This window comes from Artemia sp. Qi Xiang Cuo, chromosome 15, assembly GCF_049724085.1.
Source record: "Artemia sp. Qi Xiang Cuo chromosome 15, ASM4972408v1, whole genome shotgun sequence".
In the NCBI taxonomy this organism is placed as follows: Eukaryota; Metazoa; Arthropoda; class Branchiopoda; order Anostraca; family Artemiidae; genus Artemia; species Artemia sp. Qi Xiang Cuo.
Genome location: NC_142808.1, coordinates 18,961,822 through 18,982,100, shown reverse-complemented (window position 1 = coordinate 18,982,100; position 20,279 = coordinate 18,961,822). Strand labels below are relative to the sequence as shown.

The 20,279-nt window shown below is 37.6% G+C and overlaps 1 protein-coding gene across 1 annotated transcript in view; it reads right to left on the bottom strand.

Moving 5' to 3' along the window:
* The window catches only part of ssp3 (SCAPER domain-containing protein short spindle 3), a 221,139-nt gene that overhangs the window by 149,476 nt on the left and 51,384 nt on the right, over positions 1-20,279 (bottom strand). Inside the window, exons 9-11 of the mRNA XM_089101539.1 lie at positions 19,516-19,728; positions 13,215-13,331; positions 1,523-1,632 (exon numbers count right to left, since the gene is read on the bottom strand). Of these exons, the coding sequence (XP_088957665.1) occupies positions 1,523-1,632; positions 13,215-13,331; positions 19,516-19,728 (440 nt within the window). The remainder of the gene's footprint in view (positions 1-1,522; positions 1,633-13,214; positions 13,332-19,515; positions 19,729-20,279) is intronic.

Sequence of the window (20,279 nt, the reverse complement as noted above, 5' to 3'; positions counted from 1 at the left end):
TTTGATATTAGACGCCTTTTTCTTGGTTCCATCGAACTTTAAGTTTTCACAACTGCATTCACTTATCTGCGACCTGTTTTATCTGCTACTAAGAATAAGTGCAAGGTCACTGGCCTTCCTTAGCGTAAGAAGTAATATTTTCTTTTGGTAGTTTTGGTGTGTTTTCTGGTCGAGTCAACCCCACTGCCGGTAATTCAGAACCAGCCAGGAAAGGGAGTATCCAGGATTTTTTCCGGGGGGGGGGTTTGGGGGCTAAAAATAAACTTTAAAAAACGCAAAAAAATTGTTTAATTTTTATTACTTCTTTATTAGTCAGACGATTTTTTTCGGGGGGAGGGGCCAAACGCAGCCCCCCTCCCCGGATACGGCCTTGCAGCCACGATTCATCAAGTAAGTAGCACGTCATAATTAACAATGTTCCATTGGATTTTTGCACCAACCTAGCGGTGAAATTCTGTATTAGTTTTTAGTAAAGGCTGCAGGAGCTTAGGCTGCAATTTTCGATTTTTAAAAGTTTAGGTACCATATTTTCCTGATCACAAAATTTTTCGGGCCGTCTTCTTCATTACACGTAAACAGCCCAAATACTTACCAGTTGAAATTTTTTGTTTCATGTTGAAATTGGGTTGCCAGTTGAAATTTTTGACGTGGTCCTTAAACTTCTTTAAAATTAGCGAGCATCTACACTAATTTTTACTGCGATTTTTAGCTGCAATATTTTCCTTTTTTTGCAGGAAAAAATGGAATTTTGCCTCTGATTTTTTGTGTGGAACTTTTGGTAGCATATTTTTTTGCAAAAACTTGGAAATTTTGAGGAATTTGCTCAAATGTTCACAAAGACCAGTACTTGTGATCATTCAGCTGTTGCTAAGACCAAATTGAGATATGATGTATTATTTGAAAGATAGCCAACGTTCACTCTGGGATGGCAAAGGAATCAAATAGCAAAAAAAGAAGAAACATATCATTCAGCAGTCTTTGCAAATTTAGTAATTACTATTGTCACAACAGCATAATTGATTAAATCATATAAGAAGTAATCAACAATACACTAAAAAAAGAAGAAATGAAACCAAAAACGAAAAGAAAGGAAGAAATGAAACCAACGAATAGAAACTGCACCGAACAATAAAGTCAAACTTGGAACTAATAGAAATTATCCCAAATAGGGGTGTCGTTACTTGACTAAGTATCATATTGATATAACAACAGCGCCCGAAGACAACTGTGGCCACAAATATAACAACAACTGTGGCCACATGTTGTTATATAACAAATATAACAACAACTGTGGCCATTAAAACAAAAAAAAGGAAAGAAAAAGGGAAAGCCCACAAAATCTAAGAAAATTAGCCTGATTGTCAAAAAAGGGGGAAACACCTCCAAAATGCAAGCGATTTTAGAGAAAATCCCTTTATTTGAATCACCATATTAGAGAAGCCCTACCGTAGAGGTTTCAAGCTCCAACCTACAAACAGTGGAATTTCGCATTACCTGACATAAAGTCTATTCAAACACCCACCGTTGTTTTTCTCTTATCAATTCTTCTTTGTATTTCGCTTTCTCTTGGTTTTCTCGGTCAATTTTCTCCTCTTTTTTCCGACGTCGTTCTTGAATCTCAACAAGTTTCGCCTAGAATAATAAACTGCTCATTAAATATAAAACTAAAGATATTGCGTTTTCGCTCTTCCTCCTTTGCAATGTTTCATTCTTTGTTTCAGCACTTCTACAACCCCCTAGTTTCCCCGAAAAAAAAACCTGACATCTCTAAAATCTCCTAGAGAATTTAACGTTTGCAAATACCCGAACGTCCAACATGAAACAAAAATTGGTAGTTTTCATTAAGCTGAATCTTCTGGAGACCAGGAAGAGCTCAATTTTCTTTCGTGAAAATCTGGAGAAACCCTGAAAAATTTGGGAATATTTGAAGGATTGATACTTCATCCAAAGGTATTTCTTACACTATTACACTATTAAAAACCCCATAAATCGGAGATAAGACACGAAAATAGACACAAAAAAGAATTCTAAATATATGTAAAATTTATATTCAAGGTTTAAAGATGTAATTTAATGCATTAAGATATGTCCAATAATATTCAATATCGTTCAGTTACTTTATTTTCTGAAACATCCAAAGTGTTTTAAGGAACTTCTGAGGTAAATTAATTATATATAAATAAATAATGAAACAAGAATAAAGATCGATAGAGCTGAGAAGTTTCAGGCTCTAAAATTTTACTTTGCATGGCTTCCAAATATCCAAATGTTCTGAAGATTGAAAGCAGCGGCGTAACTTCGTCAAAATCCTGGGGGGGGGGGGGGGGCAAGTTGGAGCTAATTTCCCCAAATCAAGGGAAAATGACAGCGAAAACCTAAATACGAGCTATACAGTACCATAAAGGTAAAGTTATACTAAAGAAAACTGCCCCGTTTCTGTGGATGCTTGCATTATGCAGGCTTATCTTAGTGTTGACAAGATTTTTGAAGAAATTAAATTTCAGCTGACAGGGCAAACTGGGGTCTTGTAAGGGGTTTAACCAAGGTCTAGGAGGGGCAGTTGTGACCAATGTATGATAATGAAAATAACCATCAAATATTACTACTACTAATAACTCACCACAGCACCAAGCCACATGAGGTCAACACAGTTACAAACGCTGCGCCTCCACCTCTATCTCTACAAAGTCTCCCTCTTCAAACACCCTTCCAGGAAGTCCCATTTTCCTTAAATATTTTTACGACCACCTCCCACCCCAACCATGGGCGACCTACATTCCGTTTAGCCCTAGACAGTTGGCCAAAAAGGACAATCTTTGGCAATTTGTCATCCTTCATCCTTAGAACGTATCCAAGCCATTCCAACCTTTCATTATAGCCCTAAGAAACGGGATTGGACAACAAATTTCGTAGAGCCTACTGTTTAAAATACGGTCAGTCAGTCGTGTACCCGAAATAATCCATAGAAAATTTCTCTGGAACAAATCTATTAATTCAGAGCGCCCATGCTTCACAACCATATCTGACCACTGTCATTACTGTATCTTCCAATATTCTAATCTGGTTTGGCAGGCTTATATTCCTATTCTTCCAAACTTTTTTCAACTGTGAAAAAACAACCAGAGCCTTGGCTATTCCACTTTTAACATCTTCAAGGCACCCACCGTCTTTACAAGGCACCCACATTTTCATCTAGGATGCTTAAATCATCAGTATAATTTAAGTCCAGGAGGGCTTTTCTTCCCCATTTGAGTCTGTGTTCTACCATTGCCTTTCCTGTGCTCCTTAAGACAAACTCCATCAAACTGATTCATACAAGTGGGGATAGAACACAACCCTGCTTAACTCCTGATTTAATACGAAACCAGCTACTTACCTAATTTTCTACCTTAACCGCAGCATTGTTATTCTCGTACATAACACTAATCACTTTAATGTATTTGTCTGGGATACCATAGATGGATAAGACCTTCGCTAAAGCTCTTCTATCAGCTGAGTCGAACACTTGCTAAGTATCTATAAGACTGAGGAACATAGGTGTTTGATGACTCTGTCACTTCTCAATTATTAACCTAAGAGTGAAAATGCGGACGACATATCCTTTACCTTTTCTAAAACCGCACTGTTCTTCTCTTAAAACTTTGTCTACAGCCTCTTGACTTACTCACTTGACTTGTGTCTCCTGCCGGGCGCTGCTCGGCGTAGAGTGACGTCTGCCTCCGCCAGCTTTGACAGGGTTGAAGTCATGGATCATTTTCGCAGGTATGTGTGGAGGCATTTGAAGTAGGTGTCCGAACCATCGTAGTGTTCGCTCGGCTGCTTGGGTCGAAAACCGAGACTGCTTGGTGAGCTGCAGCAGCTTCTCATCGCTGACGAAGTCGAACCATCGTAGACCTTCGATCCTCCTCAGGCTCTTCAACTGAAAGACATCAATTGCCTTGAGGGTTGCGGCTGAAGCTTGCCTCGTCTCAGCTCCATAGAGCATCACAGAGCCGACAAGGGCTTTGAAAATCCTACAGCCTCTCTCAGTCTAAAATGTATCATATTACTAAGTAATTTGCTTCCTACAGAGACCAGACTAATCCCTCGATAATTCCGATACTCATTCTTATTACCTTTCTTATACAATGTTTTGATTAAGGTTTTTTTCTAAAATCGCTAGGTAATCGCACACTAATCAGCACCTGAGGCCTTCTTATTTTTTAACCCTTATAGTACTGTCACTAATATTTCCACACAAAATAAATCTTCCTTTAGACATTAGGTGTCACAGATTTTTTCACTTTCCTCTATATCTTTTCCTGAAACTCTATCTCGATTTGGTAAATTCACAAAATATTCTAACCCTTCCTCTTTAATTCTTTTCCTAATTGTGATCCCGTTTCTATCTTTAACTGGGACAAGTCCAGATTGACTATTCCCTCTAAATTTATTACCATTCCAGTACAATATGTTACTATTACTCCATCTAGCAGCGTCTTCTAGATCCTCGGCAAGATTATTCATGGACTCCGCTTCACAGCTCTATAGTCCATATTTTAAAGCTTTCTCCACTTTCTTTACATTCCCCTTATTTTCATATGATCTATACCTCAAATAATGCTTTTACAAGCCCCTTCTCCTCTCTATTAAACATAAAGCATTTTCACTAATATTACTAGCTGTGTTCCTAACTTTCTTCTTAAAGACACCACCAGCAACTTCAAAAATTGTTTTCCTAAAATTATTCCATCCATCTTCAACATTGTCAAATTGTGAACTCTCTGATTTAGTATTCAACTGTTCCTGGAAAGCTTCTCTCAAATTCTCATCCTGGAGTTTACCAACGTCATAGCTTCCCTGAAGAAAGCTACTTTTAAAAAATTTCAGCTTTAAATTAACAGTAGACACTACTAGATGGTGATCTTTACTTCTAACATATATCAGATAAGATATATCTTATCGCTTTAAACAAACAATAATTGTATATTCATTTATGTATGTATTTTTTCTCAAAAACGGCTCTATATTTTTTTTTTGGAAAATTGGCATCCTAGGATTTTCTGGCCTAAAAAACGATCTATATCGGTCACGAGTTTGAGAAAATTCGTCCAGAGCCTTGATCTTGGGGAAAAAAATACATACGACTGACGTCATATTTATGAGCGCTGACATAGAATGCAAACTCATATTAAAGATAACTTATTATGATGGCATTGAAGTTAAGACAGCTGCAAAACAAAGCTGTAGGGTCGTATGTCAATTTGGCAAATGTCAAGGACCGAGGATATAAGAAGAAAATATAGCTTAGAATGATGCGATTCGGAAAAATTTAGTGAATTACCTATTTTACACTGTTTTAAGATTGAGTGTTTTCACGCCTTTACAGTAGGTTTTAGCCTTCTATAGTGAGAGGAGGTCATACCCAAACTCTTGTTTGTAGTGATTTTAGTTTGTTTCAAGCTTGATTTGCATATTCAATTTAAGTTTCACTCGTTTTAAGATTTATTTATTAATTTACATTAATATCTATTGAATGTCTGTTTGCATTGATTGTTTATTTAATTTCTGATCGTTTTAAGCTTCATTTATTCTTCAATAGGAAAATATTATTTTTTCGTTTTAAGCTTGATTTTCCTATTCAGACTAAGCATTACGTGCTATAAGATCTATTTATTCAATTATTTTATTGCTTGCTTTATGTTTTTTGCTATGATTGTTTATTTAATTTCTGTTTGCTTTGGGTTTCATTTATTCTTTAATAGTAATTTCTGGTCGTTTTCCTCTCTGAAGTTTATACGAGCATCCCTTTCATAAGAAACCTATTTTCTACTGGGCATAATACAGACCGCCAGCCCCCGGGTCCGGGGGGGTTGTAACGACACCTTAGTTTTGTTATCGGACGTCTGAACAATTTTGAACTCAATGGCTATCTCAAAATTTTTATTGGATGCCTATGGGGTAAAAGGGGCGTGGGGAGGGAGGGCTAGTTGCCCTCCAATCTCTTTTGACTCTAAAAAAACAGAACTAGAACTTTCAATTTCCAATCGAATGAGCCCTCTTTGAAGTTTTTAAGATCATCTCTTCAATATGAACCATATATTCCCCCAGGGCATAACTTACAACACCTGCCCTAGGGCCTGGGGGGCTGTGTTGACCCCAGAGTTTTCGTTATATGGTCCTTTAACTATTCTTTAAAGAAACGCTATCTCAAAGTTCTTATCGGATGGGTTTGAGGAAAAAAGGGCGTGGAGGAGAGGGGGGGATAGGTCCCCTCCAATCTCTTTTGACTCTTAGAAAGTGAACTAGAACTTTCAATTTCCAATCAAATGAGCCCTCTTTGAATTTTATACAAGCATCCCGTCCATAAGAACCATTTTTGCCCCCAGGGCATAAGTTACAACGCCTACCCTCAGACCCCGGGGGGGTAAGTCGACCCCAGACTTTTTGTTACATGATCTTTGAATTATTTTTAACAAAATAGATCTCTTAAATCTTTTATTGGATGCATTGAGCACAAAAGGGTTTGGGGGGGGGGGGAAGCTGGTTAACCTCCAATATCTTTTGATGCTTAAAAAGTAAGTGAACTAGAAATTTCATTTTCCAATCAAATGAGCCCTCTCTGAAGTTTATGCGAGCATTTCTTCCATAAGAACCATACATGCCCCCAGGGCATATCTTATAACCCTTGCCCTGAACACTGTTGGGGGAGTGTCATGCTCAAACATATGATTACCAGAACTTTCAACTACGTTGAACAAAATGGCTATATCAAAATTTTGATTGGATGTGTTTGGAGAAATGGTGGGCGTGGAAGGGGTGTTAGTTGCCTTTCAATCACTTTCGACTATTAAAAAGGGAACTAGCCATTTAAATTTCCAATCGAATAAGCCCTTTCTGAAGTTAATATGACAACGCTTTCTATAAAAACCTTATACGCCCCCAGGGCATAACTTACAACCCTTGCCCTAAGGGCTGTGGGGGGGGGGTTATCCTCTAAGACCTAATTTCCTGAATTTTCAACTACCTTGAACAAAATGGCTATCTCAAAAATTTGATTGAATGTGTTTGGGGAAAAGGTGGGCGTGAGAGGGGGGCTAGTGCCCTTTGAATTTCAAATCGAATGAGTCCTTTTTTAAGTTTCTACGACAAAGCTTTCTATAAAAACCTTATATGCTCCCAGAGCATAACTTACAACCCTTGCCCTGAGGACTGTTGGGGAGTGTCCTCCTCAAAAACATAATTTCTATCTGGAAATCAACTACGCTGAACAAAATGGTTATCTCAAAATTTTGATTGGATGTGTTTGGGGAACTGATGGTTGTGGAAGGGATGTTAGTTGCCTTCGAATCACTTTTGACTCTTAAAAAGGGCACTAGAACTCTCGATTTCCAATCGAATAAGCCCCCTTTGAAGTTTCTACGACGACCCCTTCCACATGAAGTGTCTCTGGGGAAAAAAATAAATAAATAATAAATAATAAAACATTGGAGCCATATGGCCTATACTATAGGCAACGCTATAGCGTTGCCTCTGACTATTCCTCTTGAATGCAAAGAACTCGCTACCACACAGTGATTTGAACTCGATCCTCGAGACCTGAGGAGAGTATCAAATCCACAAGTATAATTAAGGACTATAGTAAGTGATTATAGAAACTCTTATATAAGATTATAGAAAATCGCTACCACACAGTGATTTGAACTCGATCCTCGAGACCTGACGAGAGTATCGAATCCACTCAGCTGTGGTTGCTAATTGTAGTATTGGATTAAGAAGTTTTATGTTATTATAAATAAAGGCTGCCCACGTACAAAAGTGATTATAGTAAGGACAAAATTACTCTTAAACTTTCAAGGAAAAAGGCAAAATGGGATTTTCTGCACTGTGAAAAGGGAAATAACAATTGCATAGTTGATAAAATCCTTCTTCAAAAAATACAAACGTTGTACTTTTACTTGGATCTGGACAACGGCTGAGAGCCTTCCCTGGCATTCAATAGTTCGTCAACGATTGGGGTCAATATTTGGCAGTCTAGGGTACATTTCTGCTTGATTTCGAGCCAGTTCTTGTCCCACCGGCGGCCAAGTACCGCCCTATGAATGCCCCTGTGAGGTTAGGTTGGGTATAAATGACGGGTATCTTTCCAGTGACCTGGGATGGTTATGGATCCCTGCACCGCCATAGGCCCCTGCCTCCACCCCTATCCTCCACAGGGAAATTCTCAAAAGTGGCGTAGGGGTGGACCTCTCGCGCGATCACCTAACAAGATCTGCGTCTGCGAATAGCCTTGCAGGGTGCCCATGGCCAAAGAAACTGTTGGTAAAATGTATTCCCAAGAAACATCCAATGAAGAAGTTCACGAAAGAGACCAACCCATACTACGGCATTCCCGGCAGGCGATGCGTCGGAGGATACGGTGCCTCCTTCAAAAAGTAACCGAGCCGACACCACCTAGACCAGCGGTCACCAAACTGTGGTCCATGAAAATGTTTAGGTGGTCCACAAAGAAAAGGGGTCATTATTAAACAATGTATATTTTTTGTATTCCATGAACATAAAAAAGAAGCAAATTTAAGGAAACTTACCACAGATTAAAAATTTTAAAGTTACGTGTAATACTATAAAGCTTTATTACGACTGGAATATGGAAAAAATTTAGTGTTGTACATTCTTGAATCGACATACACCTATGTAAGGATGCATTTACCGATTTCTACTGCCTTACATTCTTTAATCAGCATACATCTCTGACTGGATGCATTTCCTTTTGCCTTTCTATTTCTGCGAACAAATTTCAGCGAAAAAGTTTCATTCTATATCAATTTTCAATCCAGGCTCCAGAATTAGTTTAGTTCCTATGAGACCTATATGTTCCTGATTTTCTGTGGCCCGGCATAATTTTTTTGAGCCCTTGAAAGTAAACTAATACTTATGTCAGCAAGTGTTCTCATTGTTGAAACATGTGAAGTACACAGCCATCAATTTGAAAATTATTTAGTTAATGGATTTTCCTGAAACTTTTGAGTAAGAAAAGGCAAGGACCCATAATCAGTGAAAAAAGGCAAGTGAATATTTTGCACTCCCTTGGAAAAAGTACAGATAAAGTGATAAAAATAGCGATAATAGTCAGGTGATCAGTGAATCAGACTTACCAGAGCAGTCCTAGTCAGACAATATTACAAAGAACATTAAAAAAGGAAACAAAAAGAAAAACACAAAATATCAAGAAAGTATGATTCAGACTACCTGAAATTTGCATCTATTCAAGAACCTGGTAGTGAGCTTAACCCAAGGCTTCTTTGTGTTATTTATCACGAAACCGTGAAATTATGCTGTGAAAGCGTCAATACTTAAAATACACTTGCAATCAAAATTTGGTTGACAAACAGCTTGAATATTTTCAAAGAACGCATGAAGGTAGGAAAAAGCAAATAGGGGTATTAAAAAATATGGTTGCTGAAGATAAGTCCCTATTAATGGCTTCCTACTTGATGGCACTCCGAAAAACCTTGCATACTAAAAGCCTGTGAAGCTGTTTTGGGAAAACAGGCTATCCAAAAACTGAAGTTGATTCCTATGTCTGCTAACACTTTCAGGAGCAGAATTGAATAAATTGCTGAAGATATTGAAAATCAAGTTATAACAATTGAAAAAATGCACCATTTTATTCAGTTCAACTTGATAAATATACAGACGCCAGTAATAAAGCACTTGTCTTTTGTTTTTTAAAGGTTATTTTCAAGGAGAATTACAAGAAGAACTTTATTTCCCACTGAACTTGCAGGGCAGAGTAACTAGCTTCGAGATTTTTCAAGCCCTTGATAGTTAAATTTCCTGAAGCACGAAATTGAGTGGAAAAAAGGTATTGGCATTTGTACAGACGGTGCTACAAACATGACTGGACATTGCTGAGGAGTTGTTGCAAGAGTAGAGAATGTTAGTCACCCAAACATTTTGTCTACCCATTGCACTATAAACCATGAGCAGCTTCTGGTAAAAAAAGGCCCCAGAAATAAACGAAGTATTATTCAGCGCTACAAAACTTGTGAATGAAATTAGACATAAAGCTCTGAATTCTCGGATGTTTGAGATGCTCCTCACCTTCTTCTTCGTGCTGAGGGGCTATCGAGAGGCAAAATATTGAGTCGACTGTTCGTCTTGCGTTATGAGATTCGATTATTTTTTCAGCGGCAAAATAATCAGAAATTTCAAAGACTCTTGTCCGATGATGAGTGGGTAGCAAAGCTGGCATACCCGACAGATATTTTTTCTCTGTTAAATGAGCTAAACATATCTTTGCAAGGACAACTTAAGGACGTGTTTACAAAATGAGGAAAGATAGACAGTTTTCGAAAGAAAATCACTGTGGCAAACGCGGTTGCCATATGAACATCTACAGATGTTTATAAATATTGATGAATATATGAAAGCGAAGGATCTCAACCATCAAGGAGTATCCATGACTATTCAACGGCACTTACAGTCACGGACATAATATCTGATTTTTATAACCCAAGGGAAGAAGATCCCAGACATGCAAATATGTGGATAATAGATTCACTTACATCTAACATCGAAGAGGACAAATTAAGCATAAAAGAAACAGAAAGCCTCATTGATCTTTCTTGTGTTGATAGTCTCAAATTAAAGTCCTCTTTATTAATAGCTCATTTTTAAGTCTCTTTCAAAAATGAATATTCATTACTGAGTGAGAAAGCTATGAAAATTGAGATCAATGCAGCTCTTCGTCTTGCAGCAACATCATTAGGCCCGTTTTTTAGCACTAAGATCTTACATCTAAGATCTTACATCTTTCTGCAAAGATTATCGTTTTTAACTCATCTTTGTTCTAAGACCTTACAGCTCACTGATGTTAGCAAAAAGTGTGAAGACCGCCACTGTTTTGCCATATAGAACAATTATGAGAGAACTTTGATGATCTACTCATCATTGTTCTCAGACCGCTGATCAGAGCAGAATGATGAAATACTTTTGAAAAAAAACGACAAAAGATTTAAGATATTTTTTAAAAGATTTCACTTCTAAGCTTTTTCTGACAAAAGATTTAAGATCTTAGCACATTGATAAGTGAAAAAAACGCCCCTATTGAAACTGAATCTGAACATCATGATCTCAAATATACAAGAACAACCATCACACTAAAAATGTCGTTTTTTTCTTCTTTTTAACAAAATAATTAATATATAGGCTATATATATATATATATATATATATATATATATATATATATATATATATATATATATATATATATATATATATTGTATATATATATACATAAAGGTTGGCGACAGCTGACCTAGACGATCTATACTACGGCATTCCCGGCAGGCGATGCGTCAGGGGATTCGGCGCCCCATTTGAAAAGTAAGCGAGCCAACCCCATCCTGAAGAAAGGACAATCTGTGTGGCACCCCTCTGCGTGGGGTGCCGGAGTGTATTCTCTATGAAGTGCTCGATGAACCAGTCATTTATTGCTGGCGAAGCTTTACGTTATGGACATGACATTCTCTGTTTGACTGAGATACGTATTAACGGCGTCATCAAGTTTCAATAAATAAGAACTCCAGACACTGAAACTGGCTTTCAGTTTCTTCCTCAACTCAACTCGGGTTCCACAGATGGCTCTGCAATCAGCGGAATAGACCTCCTCACCAGCCAAGAAGCGGCGTCTGCCTTGCTCGAATGGCAACCCGTTTCTTATGGGATAGCTAGAGCCCGTTTCAAAAGCCGCTTCTTTAATATATCTGTCATTGTCGTATATGCCCCAACCCGCGATGCCCCTGAATCCCATGCTGAAATCATCTATAACTCCCTATACGCAGCTCTGCGGAAAGTTCTAAAGAAAAATCTCCCGCCAATCGCTGGGGATTTCAACGCGAGAATAGACCCGAGGATGACCTCTGAAGAGACTGCGATTGGCTCCTTTGGCTTTGGAGCAATATGCCACAAAGGTACCCAGCTGCTACAGTTCGCAATGCTCAACAATAAAACGATAGCGAATACTTGGTTTAGGCACAAAATTTTGCACCTGATTACATGGAGGTCCAGAGACGGAAGAGCAAGTGCTCAACTTGGCTAAATCCCCATTTCCAAACGTTGGAAATCCACCATCTCAAATTACCGAATCTACAGTAGGGCAGACACTGGGTCTAAAAACGGGTCTGATCCCATCTCCTAAAGCTCTCGATGAGCTCTCGCCTGTGTGCGAGACGGAAAACACAGCCACCCCGAGCCTAGATATATTCAAGCTCAAGGACCCACGTGTAAAGGATGATTTTAGAATTCAACTGTATAATCCCTTCTCTGCTCTCGAGGTGGAGGATTCCACGAGCATCAAAGAAGAGCGGCAGATTTTTTTCATGATGTAATTAAATCATCCGCCGAAGCCACCCTAGGCCACCAAAAGCGGCAACGCAAGATATGGATATCGGACAAAACGATGAAGCTGGCAGAGAAAAAACAAGCAATTGACTGCCCAAAAACCAAGGAATTTAAGAAGCTCCGAAGAGAATGCGACCGATCAGCAGGGAAGGACAAACAACTCTTCTGGGACAATATGGCTAACGAAACGGTAGATGCTGCTTCGAGATCTGACACCCGAAAGCTATACCAGCTTCTTAAGAAAGCGAAAGCAACTTAAAACAACGTCAGTAAAGGAAGAGAACGGCAGACTCATTACTGTAAAAGACCAAGTGATAGACCGCTGGAAAGAACACTTTAGAGATAATCTTGTCTCAATTTTATCGTGTAATTTTGCCTGCGTCATAGACACTAAAAACGATAGAACCACTCCTGAGGCAAAAATAACGTATTTACGCTCTTGAAATGTGCTCATAAATATGACGTTACCCGTATGGATTTTAATTTCTCAAAACTAAGGCGAATTTTTTTCAAACTCTTGATCTATCCAGACCGTTTTTTTACGGCAGAAAATCATGCCAATTTTACCCCAAAACCCCAAAAAAAAAAAAAAAAAAAAAAAAAATAAAAAATAAAAAATGAGCCGTTTTCAAGAATTTTTAAAAAATAAATATATACACAATTGTTGCTCATTCAAATATATATATATATATATATATATATATATATATATATATATATATATATATATATATATATATATATATATATATATATATATATGCTCCTAGAGTTTACGGAATAGAGAATAAAATAAATAAAATCGGAAGTGAAGAGTGGGGTGTTACTTGTCTTTCTGCTTCAAGAGCTTTCTTCCTTTCTTCAACAGCTGCGTCTTTAGCTGCTTTCTCTTCATTCTTTCTTTGCCTCTCTTCTTGTAACACATGGAGGCGTTCCTCATCATTCTAGATTAAATACATAAATGACATCAATCATATATTACTATTTTTATCTTTCTTTTAAAGGATTTACTTCAGTTTTGATGAGATTCAATCAGTAATCATAAATCGTTTTATGTCTGAATGTAAACAGCAACATTTAAACTTTAAACGAACAAAAATAGGCTAGGACACACCAAACGTATAGAATCCACTAGTCTCGCAAAGATAGCATTTGAAGGTCACGTGCACAGCTCAATGCAATGTACAATTTCTCGTCACTTAACATACCGTTGCTCTCTGCCTAGCAGATAGTTCTTATAGGAGTTCAAACATGATTTATCTCAATAGACTGACGAAAGAAAGAAGAGGTCCCAAATCGACCTTCGAAGACGGATGGGATTGAAGTCAAGTATGGTTCAATATTTGTAAAAGTATATATAGATTTAGAAATAAAAGCAAACAAAGATTTATTTTAGCGGGGGGGATTGCAGCCCGACTGATATTTAGGGTAATTTCAGTTCATTTTGGGCTGTAACTTCACACATTATTTCAATGTAGACAAAACTACTTCTGCTCTTTTTTTCGTAAGGAACAAATTACATACGTAACAAATGGCCTAAGAATGACACTCAAGGTCACGTAGGAGTGTGCCCTTGGTCACTGGCATGTTTTCTTAAGGATTTATGATACCTTAAAAAAGGGGTGATTTCTTAACTTTTGTTCTTTATGGCAGTTTTAACCAAAATTGTAACTTGTAAAGTGGCGTCAATTAGGGGGAGGGGAGAGCCCTCTAAATTTTGAAGAACACTCTTGGTATTTTCATTTAGAAAATTGAAGAAAACAGCAAAAACACCCACCCACTCCCTCTCTAATATTTTTGTGAATTAAAACAACTGGCTTTGTAGCAGACAAAGTGAAAAATAGCAATTAATTCTGGCTCAATCTTCTTGAATATGGCTTGAAAATTGAAAACGAATCGCCTGAATAAATCATTTCTCTATTTACTTTCCCCACTGGTTCAATAAAATAGCCTCTGGACAAATATTTTCTCCGAAGGGGGAAGATGAGAAACTTGAAACACTCAAAGTGAATTTTTCCGTTTAATAATATTATTCTATCCAGCTAAAAAAAAAATGACACAAATAAAAAAAAGAAATAACCAAAAAATAAAGAAAAAATAGCCAAGACGGCAATGATTAGCCTAGCCAAATGGAAGATACAAAAGAGGGGAAAATAATGAGCTAACTAGCTCATTATTTGATGCTAACTGAGAACCTTCCCCCAAAAGTCCTCAAACAACAGTTGGAATAGGGATATATCCTTTTATTAGACAATGAAAACAACAACAAAAAATATACTGGATATTTCGATCACATACACATTGATTTTCATCAGCAGAAATACTATGATGGCGGTGTTTCAGCATCATGACGATCACTTTATACGTGATACAAAAAAAAAAAAAAACAATATTTTTTTATTGTTTTTTCTTTCTTTTTTACTGTCTAATAAAAGGAATTATTCCTATTCGAACTGTTATTTATCGTCATAAAGAGGCAGTGTGGTCTTCTAAATGACTTAAGAAAGGCGTGTGGATATGTGTAACTGGTTAAACGTTGGTAAACGAACATCAGCATACTGCTTAATAGCATTAACATAACGAGGCAATTAGGCAAAAAACGCTGGGTATCATACTGCACCAGTTTAAGTTCACGCAAGCCATGAATAGTGTGACAATGAACAAGATACAACCCGAAATTATTTGTGTAGAAAATATATAAAAAAAATTCCTGACCGCAATGGAGCAATAAAAAAATTGGTAGAATCGTAGACTCCATTAGAAGACCAGAGAGAATGGTGGATGTGAGCAATCCAGGTTGCAGCGGTAGCTAGCAAGCTAGTAAGAGACGATCACGTTCAATGTTAAGAAATATAATGTCAAGCAAAGATGAGCCCTAGGCAACGAAAATCCTTGGCAAATGGCACGTTATTTCCGCATAGCCTTACAGGCGGAATCAGAGGCATCAGAGGGTACTGTAGGCTGAAACATTCACATTTCGTCAGAAGAATGATAATTTTTAGCGAAACCCCAACAGATCTTACGAACCATGTCATGAATGGTAGTACAATTAGCCAATATAACCAGGTCTCCTGCGCAATTTGAATCGTTTATGCAGACTGAGCCAACATGGCATTCATTTCCACTAACAGTAAGGTGCTTATTGAGGTTATCAGAACAAACTGAAAAACAGACTGCAAAAAACCCTGGGAAACGCCCTTTCCTCTAGAAAAAGGATTCAGAACCCGAACAGATCAGGAATCGTTGGCTAGTAGACTAAAAAGAAAGGATGTTTACACAAGATGGTTTGCCACTACAATCTTTCAGAATATCAAGAAATTTCAAACGTTTGACGCGATCAAATACTTTATGCACATCTACAAAGGAAGCGTAAAAAAGGGCAAAAAACGGCACTAGAAATCGGCACTCGAAACCGGCGGTACTGGTCTCCATTTCGTAGACCTTCAGCCAGGAAGTGCTATGGGAGGCTGGGGGCCAGCAATCCTTTGCTTTCGCACACCCTTCCAATTCACCCTCCCCAGATTTCTAAAAATGCCCATTTAAAGTTGGATAGACTCTGGCTAAAATTACAGAGTCCCACCTCTGACTTCTATCTGAAAGAAAATAATCGGCAACACTAGAGCCCGAACCCCAGCCCTGAAGGGCATAGGAAAAAAAATTTAACGCACCAAAAAGGTGTTTATGTTAATTTTTTTACGTTTTTACGAGTCGGAAAAGCATTTCGGGGGGGGGATAAGGTCAAAACCCATACCCCCCCATGGATACGGCCTTGGTTGTCGCTAAGGCTTTTGACCTAAAATTATCCGACCAACCAGAATCACACAGAAGCTTCCTCTGTTTTGGAACGAGGACAATCGTAATTCAAGATCCAAGAACTAATACAGGACTGAGATCCATAGAACATACACTAGCAAGATATGAAGAGACGATTGCCACAAAATTTCCGAAATGGTTTGAAAACATATTATCAGATCCACCAGCTGAATTAGGCTTTTATTTTCGAGTAGCATGAAAAACATCTACAGGAAAAATCTCACTGCAATCAGATCGTCATTTCCAGCATAAAAATTGAAACAAACTGAATAATCAACATAAATAAAGATATGTCCACAGTAATCTCGTAAGAGCAAATATATTGACTAATATGAAGAAGTTCACTCAACCAACGAAGGGAGACAAATATTTTTACGATTTGAAGCATAGATATTTAACCAGAATACACAAAATTTCTTATTAGAAAAATAGGCAGCAAGCTGATTAGCATATCATTGGGTGCATCTCCACGGGGGCTCAGTCCAAAACGCTATTTCCAAAGTCAACAGGTGCGATTTAAAAAACGGCCATACTAAATCCCCCACAGAACCACCGGAGAAACCAGCATAGATCAGTATCATATAAGGGCTCCATATCATATGGGGACCAGTCGGGTATTACAAGCAGCGTTCAAGAACATCAAGACTTAGTAGAAACAATAGTAGCTAATGCAACAGAGATCACAATAGCACGAATTAAAATACATAACTCGAGAATTTTCATTCAATGATATTCAAAAACATGCCAGCGCTATACTCGAGCAGCTGCAGTCGAGATGCATTATTCCATTGGAGCTTCAGAGCCATGACATAAGTAGAATGATCAATAGACAGGCACATATTCTACATTCAAAATACATGAGACGAGAGAGGGAACTGAACAGAACAATTAGTATCATTCATGATCCAAGGTTCAAAGACATTTGGAAGCAGAGATTCAAAAGCAATATAGTGGTAAAGCCAAGACCTAGAAGCTGACGAATTACAGAAGTAAATGACGCTATCGATAGGAAAAGGCAAGGTAAAAGCGATCTGAAGAATATTATCACCCCAAAAAGAAACAATTTCATCACTAGCAGATGTATTTCTTAGCAGGTTCGAGCTCACATAACCAGTAACCAGTAATTAGAACACAATGAACATCCATCTGCATGCTGAACCAACCCAAAATTTTTTGCCAATGTTGTACGGAACTCCAGCAAACTGGCATTTAAACGTTAAAGAGAAGCAAATACCCTTTATCAGACTTTATAAGCGTAGCCTGCAGCCAGTATATTCCGCCAGTATAGCGGAGGTTGTTGACAAATCCAGAGGGGAGCTTATCCCAGGTTTTTCACGGTTCTTTTTGCTGGGTTTCACACAGAACTTATGGAACAACATACCCGCAGGTCAGAACTTCAAAGTTAGAACTCTGTCTAACTAGAGGCTAGGTAACCCTATTTTTAAACGAAAAGTGAGTCAGATTTAGCCTGAAGGGGGCTACATTTTACTTTACAACTGACGACACTGGAGACAAAGTTTATAACTTAATGAGCAGAAGTGTTTAGAGTTGGCCTTGACACAAATACTTTGGAGGTCTGAGTAACAGTAACTGACTTGAGGCTAGGGAAAGGTTGAAAGAGCTGTCTATATTCCCTTGCAGTCTGCCAAATTTACCTATGCTTGTTCTTGATTTACTACGGCTCTTCGCTTGATTCCTGCTTACAGTATTTCACCGCTGAATCTGCTACTTTTCCTGCTGCAAATGGCCAAAATCCATGACGTTTTTTTCGTATATTTTATATCACAAACGTAATAAACAAAAACTAGTTACAAACACACATTTTCTCAACACCACTAAAAATCTGCCCTAGAACTCATAGACAGGCTGTTCCTTTTTTGCAAGGATAAAACAACGATATATTGGGACTAAGAATTTCACACAATTTCCATATACAGCTGCGCAGCTGTCCAAAGAAATCCCCATCTAAAAGTAAGTGAACTTCCACAAGAAAATGAAAAAGGTTTATAAATACGGTTATTTTGTTTTTAACACTTAACGCCACAGTGGGGACAATGATATTGCGGTCCTACTATAAATGTCTGGACATCCTGTCACAAGTATTAGACTTGATGGTAGTCGCTTATAAATACTGATATGATAAAAGCTCTAAAATTTACAGTTTCAAGCATGAAATAAACAACAAAAGGAAAAATGCAAAATTCTGGTCAATTTTGAACACTCTCATCCAAAGAACAAAAACAATCATTAGTTATACCCACAAAATTATCTTAGTTATACCCACAAATAATATTATACCCACAAATAAAAGTTATACCCACAAAAAAAAAAAAAAAAAAGGAAAAAGAAAACACTAGGCTATTTTTGTACAACTACGTTATGTAATAAACCTGTTCAATTTAATACTTCCAACATTCGTTTCAAGCCAGAAAGCCCAAAATATCTATTTTGGGCTTTTTCAACAAAAATTTCTATTTTCGGTGACTCAATAGCATGACAATGCTGATATAACGTGCATATAGTCATACACCCCCCCCCCCCCCCCAGCGAATATATCACAGTCCTTGATGACAAAGGACAGTCCTATATCCCATCGGAAACTTTTCATCAGAACTTTCAGAAGTCAATCAAGTATGAGAAGCATATAAGAAATACTGAACAAGAACTTCAATTTTAGGATGACAAAAAAATAAGGTAAAAAAGCAACAAAAAAACGAAAAGATGGGACAAACAATACAATTTATACCCGCCGCAGGAAAACATACACGTTATCTTTCTATCAAGGAGTCTTCAAAAACTGATTTCAGTTTAGAAGAGTTTGAGTGGCAAATTTAAGAACTAGTTTGGTTCTTTTCAGTAAAAAAAAAATTGGTTAAGTTTGAATAAGTTTTGGTCAAGTATGGTCAATTTGAATCAGACACACCATAAATGTATTAACAAAAAGATTGTCAAACCTATTTTACTAGCTTCAACAAATTTACTTAAAAAAAATACTTTTTACTAATTTCAATCCCATTTTTTCTTGAGTTTGGTTAAGCGTGTAAACATTGTACTCAGGTTCTGTCCAACTCCGTCATTTATTTACAAGTTTATTTCAACATAAATTCACTGGATTAGGACTCAACTGAATCTAATTCGAGGTATGATCAGAATTGGTCCAACAACTTCATTTCTAATTTGGTTTTACTTCAATATGGCAAATAAAATGAAAAACCTATGAGAAATAGAATCACTATATATATTTTAGATTCACTATATATTTAGTTGAATTACTATATAGTGATTCTCAAAGTAGGATAAATATCGTTTTTTTACCTGACAAGAAGTAATGAAATCAATCCTTTTGTTCTGTGCTTCTAACTCGTTGATGAAAGCGAGCTCTCTCAGTTTTTGTTCCTCGTCATGCGCTTTTCTCACAATGTCTGCCAGATGGTGCTGCCGCTTTTCGTCGGCACGCTTCATTTTTCTCTCTAAAAGATTACGCTTCTGCTCAGCTAGTTTATCTTTTGCGTCTCGCACCTCGTCAATCTAAAGAAAGAAGGCAACGAAACAAATTTATCCAAAGACGGCCATTAGTGGATAGTCTGTGTGCTGTATGAATTAAAATGTTTTCAACAAGGTTTTGATAGGGTCGTACATACATACAAAATTGTATTTAAAAGTATGTGGCCATATCCACAAGAACGAAAAAAAAGCAATAATACTCGACACATTTAAGTTATTTTCTTCCGAGCTTCTACACCATTCTCTATAATACATCCTAACGCAATAGTTAGGTCTTTCGAAGCAGACACCAAAAAACCTGGGAGCACGGGTCCCTTGAGTCCGTGCATCTTCTACTCAAAAATGGTCTACCCACCCCAAAACTTCCCCACAAAGAGGGCAAGCACACTTACCTCCCAAGGTATGATCAAACTTCAAGCATCATTTACGCAGTGGTATGCAATTTGCTCACGCCTGCAACCAACAGTTAAGGACCCTCCACGGTGGGTTCAGTTTCAAATAGTACTCAGCTATATTTGGTTCTAGTAACTTGTTTTCGAAGTCTTGGCCTTCTCAACAAATAATTAGTGCTGGAA